General features: G+C 34.4%; 1 protein-coding gene and 1 long non-coding RNA gene across 2 annotated transcripts; both read left to right on the top strand.

The window, feature by feature from the left end:
• The first annotated feature begins 1,796 nt into the window (after positions 1 to 1,796).
• LOC145615013 (uncharacterized) lies at positions 1,797 to 5,215 on the top strand. The gene is made up of 4 exons (XR_014107202.1): positions 1,797 to 2,860; positions 2,990 to 3,043; positions 3,523 to 3,560; positions 4,942 to 5,215. It is a non-coding gene; the product is annotated as an uncharacterized LOC145615013 (long non-coding RNA).
• A 6,145-nt stretch (positions 5,216 to 11,360) lies between these two features.
• On the top strand, positions 11,361 to 13,436 carry LOC145625247 (protein FAR1-RELATED SEQUENCE 6-like). The gene is made up of 2 exons (XM_081678314.1): positions 11,361 to 11,481; positions 12,430 to 13,436. Exons 1-2 carry the CDS (start codon positions 11,361 to 11,363, stop codon positions 13,434 to 13,436), a joined length of 1,128 nt encoding a protein of 375 aa, XP_081534440.1.
• The last annotated feature ends 279 nt before the right edge of the window (positions 13,437 to 13,715 follow it).

Genomic DNA, 13,715 nt, shown 5'->3' with positions numbered 1-13,715 from the left:
ATGATAGAGTGACCCTAAGGGAAGGTTATATAAACGAAGGGTTGAGAGATATTTAGAATTGTGGGTAAGTTGGGATTTAAATTTTGCCATTTTAGATTCAGTGGTACAAAATACACTCTCAGTGATACAAAATATAACTTTAGTGGTATTTTAAAAAAAATTCAAATGTCTAATTAGGCTGTCAAATAATACTATTACATCTCAGTAGTACAAAATACACTCTCAGTGGTACTCAATGCGATTTTAGTGGTACTTATAAAAATCCTCAGTGGTATAAAATATACTCTCAGTAGTTGTGGTCCCAATTTTTTTTGTCGTTTTTGCACGTGAAATCATTTCTGACTCCAAAGGTGGGCCCTACCTCACCTTTTTTTCACTCTCTATCACTCTCTTCCTTTCTCCCTCTTCCAAGTACATTTACTACATTATTTTATGTTGTGAGACATTTTATTTTGTCTCACAACCCTTGAAATTTACTTCCTCCCCTAAGGATTAGGAGGAAGTACAAATGGAGGGTTGTGAGACAAATGCAAATGTCTCACAACTATTAAAATAACATAAAAGTAAAAAGAAGAGAGAGAAAGGAGGAGAGAGATAGGAAGAGTGAAAAAGGTGGTGTGGGCCCCACTAAAACTTTTCAGAAATGATTTCACGTGCAAAAACGACAAAAAAAAATTGGGACCACAACTACTGAGAGTATATTTTGTACCACTGAGGATTTTTATAAGTACCACTAAAATCGCATTGAGTACCACTGGGAGTGTATTTTGTATCACTGAGCTGTAATGGTATTATTTGACAGTCTAATTAGACATTTGAACCTTTTTTTAAATACCACTAAAATTATATTTTGTACCACTAAGAGTGTGTTTTGTACCACTGAATCTAAAAGGGCAAAATTTAAATTCCGCATAAAATGACCAATTTACCCCTATGAGACACTTCTACATCTCTCTCAACCCTCCGTTTATATAACCTCAAGGATTAGCAACCTTGTGATGTGGAAGCTTAGTTGTCAACACAACTTTGCTTTGTTGGATTTTTTTTTTAAAAAAAATTCAAAACCATATGGAGTGTTAAGTCCTATGCTAATTAATAATCAACTAGCCTTCTGGCCCGTGCGATGCACGAGATATTCATATAAAATTGTATTGATAGGTAAGTGAGGAAATATTAGTAAATCATTATAGGGTATAATATGTAATCGGAAATATGATTAAAGAAATTAAAATTTTGGAACTTTAATCGAAAAAGAGGCTTAAATAGAAGGTGGAAGGGCTAAAATTAAAGAGAGAATAGGAAAATGTTGAATTAAAGGGGGGAGATGAAGTGTGTATGAAAGATTAATAGGTTGAATTATAAGTTTAATGAAAGAATTAAAAAAAAAAAAAGGAAAAATACACTTTATTAATCCCAACTATTGCCGATTTACTTCTAACAATCCCAACTAAGGTTTATTTTTTAACAATCCTAACAATGCCCTTAGTTTTCCTCCAACAGTCCCAACCGGTCAACAAAAAGTCAACAAGCTATTGTAACAGGTACCATGACACGTGTCAACACGTGATTGGTCCAAATTTTAAAAAAATAAAAATTAAAAACAAAAAAATAAAATCTATAACTATTAAAAGTGAGAAGTTGCAAGTTGAAAAACTCCTTAGTAATAGTGTGGTGACTCTTTTGCCCCTCAAAAAGTACAAATACATTTTTGCCCTTATTTGCTTTTTTGCTTGTTGATGATCTGTTAACTCCCAGCCTTCTGCCTGCCAAATTGCTTAGCTGGTTCTTCTCTCTCCTCAAGGTGAGTTCTTTGATTTTCCCTAAATTATTGAATTGTAAAATTTTGATCTGTTTCAGTTCTTTTTGCTTTTGATTTTCTGCTCGCTTTTGCTCTTGTGAAATTCGTTGTTTCTTTCAATTTTCATTTTTGATTTTTGTTTTTGAATAGTGAATTGTAGCTACGAGACTCTTCTAATGGAAGCGGCTTTGACCTCGGTTCTTCCGCCGTCGACCGTAGCTTTCCGTCTTAGTAAGAACTAAGAAGTATAGAATTAATTAGCCGATTTTACTTGCGGGTCTCACCGAGGTTGATCTTATGCGGGATGCTGAATTAGGGGAGGTAAATGCTTCTTCAATTTTATTTTTATTGTTTGTTGTAATTTCAACTAAAATCTTAATTTTAAAATAATTGATGTTGATTTTTGTAGTTGTTTTCTCGTTCATACAATTTTTCTTTTTTTTTTTCTTGTTTTCTTAAGATTTATTGATGGAGCGTCAGATCTGCTATAGCAAATCTGCAAACTTCGCCTGTAATTCACGATCGGATCACCAGTTTAATCCCGGCGATTATAGCGTCAGTGAGCTCTCTTTAATATCCATTTCCTCAATTTTGTTTATTTCTTTTTTCTGAAATCGCAAATAATATTAGATTAAACGATCTTTTTATCACAAAGCCATTGACCATTGGGAACAATTCTGATATAGCCGAGGTTATCGCGGTGATGTTGTAGCGGTTCAAGCTGAGAAATCTGTTTGCAATTTGGTTCTTCTCTCTCCTCAAGGTGTGAGTTCTTTGATTTTCCCTTGATTAACAAAGTTAGTTTTTGGTTTCAATTTCGTCGATTTATGTGAATTTATGTGGATGCTGCTTGTTCTTGTTGATTGAATCTGTTTCTGAAGCGGCTTTTAAGTTTTCACCCTCCATAGAAATAGCTTTTGTGGTTAAATTATTTTCTTTTCATTATTAAATCATCGAATATGCGGCTTTCTTATTTTTCTTTATAGAAGCAGCTTCCGAGCTTTTTCCGTTCCTCCATTAAAGAAATTCTGAGCTTTCCCCTTTATAGAAGCAGCTTACAAGGTAATGTGTTTTTATTAATATTTGTGGGTTGAATATTTTAGGGTTCAATTTGATCGAAAATTACCCACCCTTGCCTTCTCTTTTTTGTTTTTTTTTTAATTTTATTTTTTTTACTTTTGAATATTTTAGGGTTCAATAGAAGGGATTAGAAGGCAATGGCTACGTCCGGGGGAAACTATATAGGTAATCCAACTTAATTTTTGCTCTGCTTCAACCAATGAGCCTGGAATCCTTCACTTGTTTTTGCAGAAAATCCAAAGTTCATGCTTTTCTGATGAAAATTTAAGTTTTAAAGCTTTCCTTCTAATCCCTGTTCAAAAAAAAAAAAAAAAAAAAAGCTTTCCTTCTAATCCCTTCTATTCTCCGTTCTGAATTTGATATTTTTGTTTTCAATTTCTTATGTAATTTTGACCTAATTCTATTTTTGATGTATTATTTTCTGTTCTAGCTTTTCAATTATGTTATTCATTTCAATTGTGTCCTAATCCTGTTGGAATTGACAATATGATTTCAGCTTAATTTGGTTGAGTTCATACAAAATAAGTTTTCAATTTTGTTATATTCCTCAATTATATCGCTATTTTGGTCAATAATATGTAGATTTTAATTTGAGATTAATAGAAAGGAATTTAATTTCTTTTTTTTTTTGGTTAAAATTGCAGAGGTGGAGACGTTGAGTCAAGGAAAGCAAAAGGAGAAGGTGAACGCAAAATTGATTTTGGTTTTTTTTTTTTTTTTTTTTTATAATTTTTGGTTTTAAAAAAAAAAAACCTAAATGGATTATAATTTTAATTATTTACTCAATCTTGTATGATGCATATGCTTACATTCTATGATTTAAATTCTTTCTTGTGGCTCTGTGTGTTGTTGGCTTGTTGCTAGCAAATACGGAGTATATATTGTGGTCCATCTGAAATGAAGTATCATAGCTTTTGTGTTATGACATATGATTAGAATAATGGGAACTGAGTAAGCAAATTATAAGTTAATATCAATATTATTAGTTGCTTGACACAGTAGGACTCAAGAAAATTTAAATGTTTTATCACTTTATGTTGATATTGTAAATCTAGCATTATCTTGGGATTGGATCAACTTTAGAGGTTGAAGCTTAATTATACTCATTTTTTTTATGTAGTCATGTGTCTGCTTTGTGGTTGACACATTAAGAGTATGTTGTGTGTTTGGACCAGATAGACGTGCTTTTATGTAGTCATGTGTCTGCTTTGTGGTGGGCTTTATTGTGTCATAGCGATCTGGGCTTATGATGTTGGGTGACTGGGGGTGTGAGGATGGCGCAGAGCAGCAAGAGTGGATAAATGAAACCTAATTAAACTTCATTCTCAAGGTTTGATGCTTTGTCTTCACCTTGGCATTAGGTAATTTGCTTTTCAAATCTATGCTATGTTTGGGCATTTATGATGCTATAATTTATGTCGATTCCAATAAAGTTTATGGAAAGCCTATTAGCTCAAATGGTAGAGCAATGTGCTATTGCACGTATGTGTAGGTTCGAGTCCTACATAGGTTGGAACTATATATATATATAGTGATTTAACAGTTTGGACTTTGGAGAGTTCCATGCATGACATGCCCATTTTTAGATGTATAATTGCATAATAGTATAATACGGACTACGTCACAATCTTGATGGGTTAAATAGGAACTGGGGTGTACTCGGTTAGGGGTTACTCGAGAGGTTTAGTCATACTATTTTCTTAGGGAACTTAGAATAATTGTACTATAAAACATACTAACAGATGGGTAAATAAATTGTTATCTTGCAAGTAATTTACAGGCTACCTTTGTTGGCATTTTTGAAATTTTGAGCTTGTTAGGAATTGGTTACACGGGGGTAATCTCAGCACCCATTAGCTAATTTCAGAGGATTGCAATATTATTAATCTACTCAAATCATTTTTAATCACAATTGAGCTTTTTTTTTTTTTTGGGGTATTATTATGAAGTGGTTTGCATACTGTAATTTAGTCTTCAAGCCTGACCGGTAAATCTCTGATTAGATTGAATTAAATCTTATGCCAAATATCACATTGTACTTAATCATTTACATTATGTTTCAGGGAAGCTTTCTACAGAAAATCAAAGATACCGCAAGAAAACAATCGGAAGTAGGTAAAACAAATCAACAAGAAAAGTTAGCAAGAAATTTGGGGATGTATGCCAAAAAGAGTTGAACAGAGATTATGTAATTTTTATTTTTGAAATGGAAAATCTAACTACTCTTTTGTATTCATATTCCTATAAAATTAAGTAAACTCTTGTAATTTACCCTCTATCCATCGGATCAAAAGACGCACTTTTGTACCTATATTATTCTAAAACCCTTTGTTTTAATTTGAGCATCATAACATAATAGTATATACCAATATTAGTTCATGCTTATTTCTTGAGTAATGAATCATGATCTTACAAAGTTAAATTTGCCAACTTTCATGCCTTATTTTACTAATAATATGCATCATGGGAACACAATATAATAAATTGATCGAGCATAGCAGTGAGCCAGTGATGGAACCAGATAATCTATACACTTATACTAACCCATGAATCTATGATACAATTACCAAAACTTGAGCTATGAAATCACTAACAAACATTGATATCTTCATTATTTCATGAGTAAGTGATGTTTTATGTGTATACAACCACAATGAGAGGAGAGAAAGATGAAGATAGAGGAGGAGAGGAAGGGGAGAAGGAGAAAAAGGGAAAGGGAGGTAGAGAAACAAGGGCCAAAATAGAGAGAATCATTGAGAGTGAGAGAGAGAGAGAGAGAGGGAGGGAGGGAGGGAGGAAGGGAGAGGGAACTAGGAAAGCAAAGGGTTTGAAGAAAGAGACAAAGAAGGGCTAAGAGATAGGGTAGACCGAAAGATAGAGATACCAGTTCAAAAGAGATAAGGGGTAGGCTAGAAGAAGGAATAAAGGCGGGAGAAAAAAAGTTAGAAAAAATGGGAGAGATAGAAATATGGGTTATGAAGGAAAGAGGATGAGATAAAAAAAAAGGCTAAAAAGAAAAATATAGGGATAGGAAAAATACAAGGGGGTTGGAAGAGAAATAAAGAGAGTGATAAATAGAGAATAGGACTAATGGAAAAGGACAAAGAAAGAGTTTATGATATAATAATAAAGAACGAAAGAGAAGGCTCGAGGAAGAGAGAAGGAGTAAGTGCAACCTATAATTTTCAATTATTGTTTTTATATTTTCTCGCCTATTTGAACTCAATTATGTCACAACATATATTATCACACAACAATTTTTTGGTGCAGCAAGCCACACCTTGTGGCAGGGGTTACCCGAGTTATTTTGTTAGGGGTTATCCGAGTTATGCAGTTAGGGGTTACTCGATTTACTCGGTTAGGGGTTACTTATGGGGTTTTGATAGGGGTTATTCGAAAGGTTCATTCGGTTAAGGGTTACTTGAGGGATTACTTAATCAAGGGTTACTCGAATTACTCAGTCAAGGGTTACTCAAGGAGTTACTCGGTCATAGGTTACTCGAGTTACTCGGTCAGGGGAACTCGAGTTACTAGCTAAGGGGTTATTTCAGGAGTTCGGTCAGGAGTTACTTGAGTAATTCGGTAAGGGTTACTTAAGAGTTTGGTCAGGGGTTACTCGGTCAGCGTTTACATGAGGGTTCATTCAGGGGTTACTTGAAGAATTAGTCAGACCGAGGTTTGTCGGTCAGGGGTTACTTAAGATGGAGGAGGAGAGGAAGGGGATAAGGAGAGAAAGGAAAAAGGAAGTAGAGAAACAAGGGCCAAAATAGAGAGATTCATTGACAGAGAGAGAAAGGGAACTAGAAAAGCGAAGGGTGAAAAGAGAGAGACAAAGAGGGTCTAAGAGATAGGGTAGGCCGAATGATAGATTTACCAGTTTAGAAGAGATAAGGGCCGGGGTAGGCTAGAAGAAAGGATAAACGCGGGAGAAAAAAAATTTAGAAAAAATGGGAGAGATAGAAATATGGGTTATGAAGGAAAGAGGATGAGATAGAGAGAGGCAAAAAAAATATAGGGGTAGGAGAAACGCAAGGGGGTTGGAAGAGAAATAAAGAGAATGATAAATAGAGAACGAACTGAGAGAAAAGGACAGAGAAAGAGTATATGATATATTAATAAAGAGCAAAGGAGAAGGTTCGAGGGAGAGAGAGGGAGTAAGTGCGACCTATAATTTTCGATTATTGTTTTATCTTTTCTCGCTTATTTGATCTCAATTATGTCACAACATATATTATCACACAACAAATTTTTGGTGCAGCAAGCTACATCGTGTGGCAGGATTTACTCGAGCTATTTTCTTAGGGGTTATCCGAGCTATGCAGTTAGGGGTTACTCGAGTTACTCGGTCAGGGGTTTCTTGTGGGGTTTAGATAGGGGTTACTCGAGAGGTTCATTCGATTAAGGGTTATTTGAGGGATTACTCAATCAGGGGTTACTCGAATTACTCAGTCAAGGGTTACTCGGGAAGTTAATTGGTCATGGGTTACTCGAGTTACTCGGTCAGGGGTTAATCGAGTTACAAGGTAAGGGGTTATTTAAGGAGTTCGATCAGGGGTTACTTGAGTAATTTGGTTAGGGTTACTTAAAGAGTTCGGTTAGGGGTTACTCGGTCAGCGGTTACTTGAGGGTTTATTCAGGGGTTACTTGAAGAATTACTGAGTCCGAGGTTTGTCGGTCAGGGGTTACTTAAGATAGAGGAGGAGAGGAAGGGGTAAAGGAGAGAAAGGGAAAAGGATGTAGAGAAACAAGGGCCAAAATAGAGAGAATCATCGAGAGAGAGAAAGGGAACTAGGAAAGAGAAGGGTTTGAAGAGAGAGACATAGAGGGCTAAGAAATAGGGTAGGCCAAAAGATAGAGATACCAATTCAAAAGAGATAAGGGGTAGGCTAGAAGGGATAAAGGTCGGGTGAAAAAAAAGTTAGAAAAAATGGGATAGATAGAAATATGGGTTATGAAGGAAAGATGATGAGATAGAGAGAGGAAGAGAAAGAGAAAAATTGGAGCATCGACCATATAAAAAACACAATTTAACCCAAATCTATATGCTCATTGATCAGATCCGGCTAAAACAATTCATAAATTGCAAATATAAATTTATCAATTTAAACATGTATAAAATTTACAAACAAATAGTAGATATCAAGTACAAATGTATCAATTTAAATATGTATATTATCAATTTGAACATGAATAAAATTTTAAGATAAGCTAGGCGAGGCCTAATTCAACTTACAAATCAATATCTTAATAGATGGGCCATAAAATTATCTTTTGTTAATTTGGTACAACAACAAAAACCACTCCATTCCCATAAAAAAGAACGGCCCATAATTAAAATTTATGTTACGACATTACTAATCCATAAATAGCAATAACGTTGTATTTGTTGATGCAAAAAATATTATATCAAAATACAACAAATTAATTACACATTTACCTTATGAGCTATGCAAATTTATTCCGATTCGCCAAATGGAGCGCGCGCATCGCGCGCGTGGGGGTCGATAACTAGTAAAAATAAAAACCCAAAAATTCCCAACCACCTTCTCCACCGCAAAACCCTAGTTGACTGCCTAACATTGCCGACGGAAACTCAATGGCCACCACCCTTACCCACCGGACATCGTCGACCTAACCTCAACAACCCTAGCTGGCCCAATCCAGACCCCCGAAACCACCTACCCAGCCACCCTGTTGGACTTTCGTTGGACTTGTTGGTGGTTTTGGGAATCAGGATGACTGGGAAGGTGGTTTCGGGGGTCGAGGATAGGTCACCTAGGGTCGTAAACGTGAAATTGGCTAGTTTCGGTGGTTAGTGGGGACGTGTGGCTATTTTCCGACGAGTTTATGTGGGTTTCGCGGTGTGGGGTTAGGGTGTTGCAGTGGTTAGTGGAGAAGGTGGTTGGGTAGTTTTGGGGGTTGGGAGAACCCGTCGGCCATTTTCGGGGTGGCGGAAGGTGGCTGGGTGGCTTTGGGGGTTGGCCGGCCGGTTTCTGATTGGTTGGCGTTTGGTTGGCGGTTTCCGGTGGGCTGGGGGTGGCTGGAATGGGTTTTGTTTATTTTTTTCTTTTTTTTCCTTTTTATTATTATTTTTTTTTACATTAGGCCAATCATGTGCTAACATATGACATTTAAAAATTTTTTTTTTTTTTTTACCCTTTTAGCAAGTAACCGGTTTTTGGGACTGTTGTAGGAAAACTAAGGGCATAGTTAGGATTGTTAAAAAATAAACCTTAGTTGGGATTGTTAGAAGTAAATCGGCGATAGTTGGGATTATTAAAGTGTATTTTTCCTAAAAAAAATGGTGTAATAAAAAATTAATAGTGTAAGATGACATGTGACACTATGTTTAGAGAAGTGTAATAGAATGGATGGAGACATGTGTCTTTCTTTTTTTTTTTTTTTTTGAATAGAGACATGTGTCTTTCTTAGTTTCTTGGTTATAGTTTTTAAATACTAAGTATAGATATAGATAGATAGATATAGATTAATAGTTTCCCATACACCTATAATCTAGAAAACACAATGGATTCCTTCCTACCCTTTTCTATTCAACATTCCAAATTTGGATAAACATTGTGCATGAATAAACACAAATATCAGTTAATCTTCTTGTACATTCTTTACCTGCAACATTTCATTTTATTTCTTTTTGCTTAAATTAGAAATTAAAATAAATTTGTGTCTGACATTTCTCAAGTGGGATTAATTGGGAATTATCATTTAAGTCAGGGTGGCTTAAATGGAGAGCGGCCACGGGAGTGCTATGCGACCGCAGCATTCCCTTAAAGTTGAAGGGAAAATTCTACAGGACTGCCATAAGACCAGTGTTGCTCTATGGTACAAAATGTTGGGCTTCTAAGAAAGAGCATATTAAAAAGATGGAGGTTACGGAAATGCGCATGTTAAGGTGGATGTGTGGAAACACTTTAAGAGATAGAATCAGAAATGAGGTTATTCGCAAGAAAGTAGGTGTGGCGGGCATTGTAGATAAATTAAGGGAAAATCGTCTGCGTTGGTTTGGACATGTAAGACGGAGACCCGAGGGTGCACCGGTGCGAAGAGTGGAAGAGTGGGACCATGGAGGGATTAAACGAGGAAGAGGGAGACCAAAGATGACTTGGTTGGAAGGAGTGAGGAAGGATATGAAGTGCATGGATTTACGTGAGGATGAAGTTTTGGATCGTAAGGGATGGAGGAGAAAGATTTATGTTGATGACTACACGGAATAATCAAATTTGGTTCATGTTAGCCGACCCCACTTTTGGGATTAAGGCTTTGATTGATTGATTGATTGATTGATATCATTGAAAGGTATGTGTCTACTTTTAACTTGATTAGTAGTTTGTTGTATTTATTTTTTTTATTTAAATTGAGTAGTTTTTATTTTGAAATATTTACGTTGTTAATTAGTTGGATTGTGAATGATATGATTTATATTAGCATTAGCTATTCAAAGAAAAAAAAATATTAGCATTATCTTTTCTCAATAGCGTTTATCTCACGTATTAGTATGTGAGTGTATATTACTTTAGCTATCCAAATACTTTTGTTATTTTTTTTTATGTTAATTGTTTGACACTCTTTTTATTTTTTATTTTAATGAAGTAGACGAATTATATATTAGTAGTCTGTCTTCAAAACAATTTTTTTTTTATTTTTTTATTTTATTTTTTTATTTTTTTTTTTTGTAATGAAGTAGACAAATTGTATATTAGTATGTAGTCTGTCTTTCATAATGCTTCAAAACAAAGTATGTTTGTCAAAAAAAAAAAGTATGTCTTTTAATACAATGAAACTAATAATTTTTCCTTCTTCTAATGTAGATGGATCCTCCAAAAGACTTTGACTTGAATATTGAATACTCAAATAGACAAGATGAAAATGAAATTGTGTTTAATTTAGAAGATAAATGTGATGGCTCCAATGATGAGTTTGATCTAAACTTTGACAATGGAGAAGACATAAATTTTGATGACGATGGAAGAGAACAAAATAGTGATAATTTGGACAACATGATGCATGAAGATTTGTGTGATGGAGAAAAAAAATATCATTCCTCCATATGTTGGGGTGGTGTTCGAATCCGCCGATGAAATTATTAATCATTGTCATGAATATGGGCATTATATTGGATTTCAAATAAGAATTAGAAGCTTCGAGAAAATAGAAAATTCAGAGCTTATGACTCTTGATTGTATATTGTGTCATTGAACGAAATCGACATATACAAGACTATAGTGATTGTAAGAGATTGAGGTTAGTTTGTTCAAAAGAGGGCAAGTTTAAATTAAAGTCAAACAATCTTCAACGAGCAACTAAATCTAGTCTTACGGGATGTCAATTCAAGGAAAATGCATCACTTTGTTCCGATGGTTTATGGAAGTTAACTAAAGTTCTCTTGGAGAATAATCATCCATGTAATCCAAATAATTCCAAATTTATGAGAAACTATAAATTTATTAGTGAGCAAAATAAGAGAATGATTTTGGAAAATGATACGGCAGATGTTCCTATTGCCAAGAACTACAATTCATTTGTTGTGAAGTATGGTGGTCATAACAATGTTCCTTTTGATGAGAGGGATTGCCGTAATTTGATAAGTAAGACAAGAAGACTAAGTTTACAATATGGAGACTTTATTGCGATGAGGAGACATTTCTCCAAAATGATCAAGCAATTCAAATTTTTTTTTACATGTATGACACCGATGAGAGTGGCTCATTGAAAAATGTCTTTTGGGCAGATGGTAGGAGTAGAGCGGCATACAAAGATTTTGGAAATGTTGTATATTTTGATACTACTTATGTCTCAAATAGGTATAAGATGTCATTTGCTCCATTCATTGGAGTCAATAATCATGGTCAATCGATCCTTTTTGGTTGTATATTGTTGGTCGGAGAAGCGACTGATAACTTTGTGTGGTTGTTTAATGCATGGATGACATGCATGTCGGGAAAAGCTCCTAAGTTAACCTAACCGATCAATGTCAAGCAATGGGTTAGTACATATTTTTAATGTATTATACTTCCATAATAATTTGTGAGTTCTCTACTTTATTTTTTTGGGTTGTTAAGACATCATTATTAAATTATATGAACGTATAAGATGTAGGATAAAATATTAATCATAGTAACTTATTTTAGAAAATATATAAATGCTTCATTAATATTAAAAAAAGGAAGAAGAAGATAACTACAAGTACTAACCACAAATTGAACATATCTGTATCAATTATCAAGCATTATTTTACATTTGAAGATAAAAATTATCAAGATATCATATGTATAAAAAAAATTAAATAAAAAAAGAAAAAGATAATGAAAGTCAAATTTAACATGTACGTATCTTTTTCTAGTACATTTTGTTTATATACCTAACATGATATAACTTGCTTAATATTTTTAAATGTATCATATATCATATAATAAGTAAAATATTATACTAGCGATTTTGGTTTGACTTAACGTATCATATTATAACGTGAACAATAGCGTAATGCCAACTTGTTTTTTTTTTTTTTTGGTAAATTAATTGTGTTAATTTTGTAGTTAATGCCGTGGCCGAGGTTTTCCCAAATACTCGCCATAGATGGTGTTTATGGCATGTAATGAGGAATGCAAAGAAACATCTCAATAAGCATCCCAAATGGGATGAAGTTCGTAAAGGGTTAAGAAATGCTCTCCATGATTCACTTACCATTATAGAGTTTGAAGAAGCGTGGCAAGATTGGGTCAAAATATTTAAGCTTGAAAAATATAATTGGTGTAAGGACATGTATGATTTAAGACATCGATGGGTACCAATATACTTCAAGGATACATTTTGGGCTGGCATGTCTAGCACTCAAAGGATTAAGGGAATGAATTTCTTTTTCAAGGGATTTCTCAACATCAACACTACTCTTAAGCAATTTGTTGAGCAGTTTGGATTTGCACTGGCAAAAAGTGTAAAAGAAGAGGATAAAGAGACATTTATCTCTAGTGATTCACCACTACATTGTGCAACCGACCATACATTTGAACATGTGTTTCAAAAACTATACACATCAAAAAAATTATTTGAATTTCAACAAGTGAAAGACATGACTTACAACAATGCTACTAAAATTTTTTATGATGAGAAACAATGTGTGTATGGTATCATAGTGAGGAGGAAGTGGTATGGTCAAACAAAACGCACTATTTTTCAAGTTACTATGTACAAGGAGACATTGGAAGTAAGATGTGATTGCAAGAATTTTGAATTTAAAGGAATTATGTGTAGTCACTCACTACGTGTATTTCATGAAGAGGAATGTGATTATGTACCCGAACAATACATTTTGGGTCGATGGAGAAAGGACTTGCCTAGGGAGCATATCAAGATTCCAGTTCCATATTATTCTTTGTTGAAGAAAAAACCAGAGGAGATGAAGAGGTATGAAAAATTGCAAAACACATTTGAACCCATTTCAACGCTTGCAATGGTAAATGATATGTTTTATAATGAGGTGTTGAGTGCTCTTTCGGAATTAAGTGTTAAGTCAGAATCCATCATGGAGGATGAGCATGACTAATGTCTCAAAATTTGACCAATATTGGTAACGTATATGGTAGACGAGTCCCTAAGAGTGTTGTTGTCACTCAAACTCAAGATGTTGAAAGGGTTGACAACAATGAAGATATTAACCCTGTGACCGATCCAATTGATAAAAGGGGTAAGGGTAGAAAACCAACAAAGCGGAAAGGCTATGCTAATGACCAAGATCGTAAGCCAAAAAAAAAAAAAAAAAAAAAAGAATTCAACAAATGTTTCTGATGCTCCTCATGTAGTTCAAAGTTATCCCCCGGTATGC

Source organism: Chenopodium album, chromosome 3 (assembly GCF_948465745.1).
Source record: "Chenopodium album chromosome 3, dcCheAlbu1.1, whole genome shotgun sequence".
Classification (NCBI taxonomy): domain Eukaryota; kingdom Viridiplantae; phylum Streptophyta; class Magnoliopsida; order Caryophyllales; family Amaranthaceae; genus Chenopodium; species Chenopodium album.
Note: the sequence above shows the minus strand (reverse complement) of the source record. Positions and strands in the feature narration are given on the sequence as shown.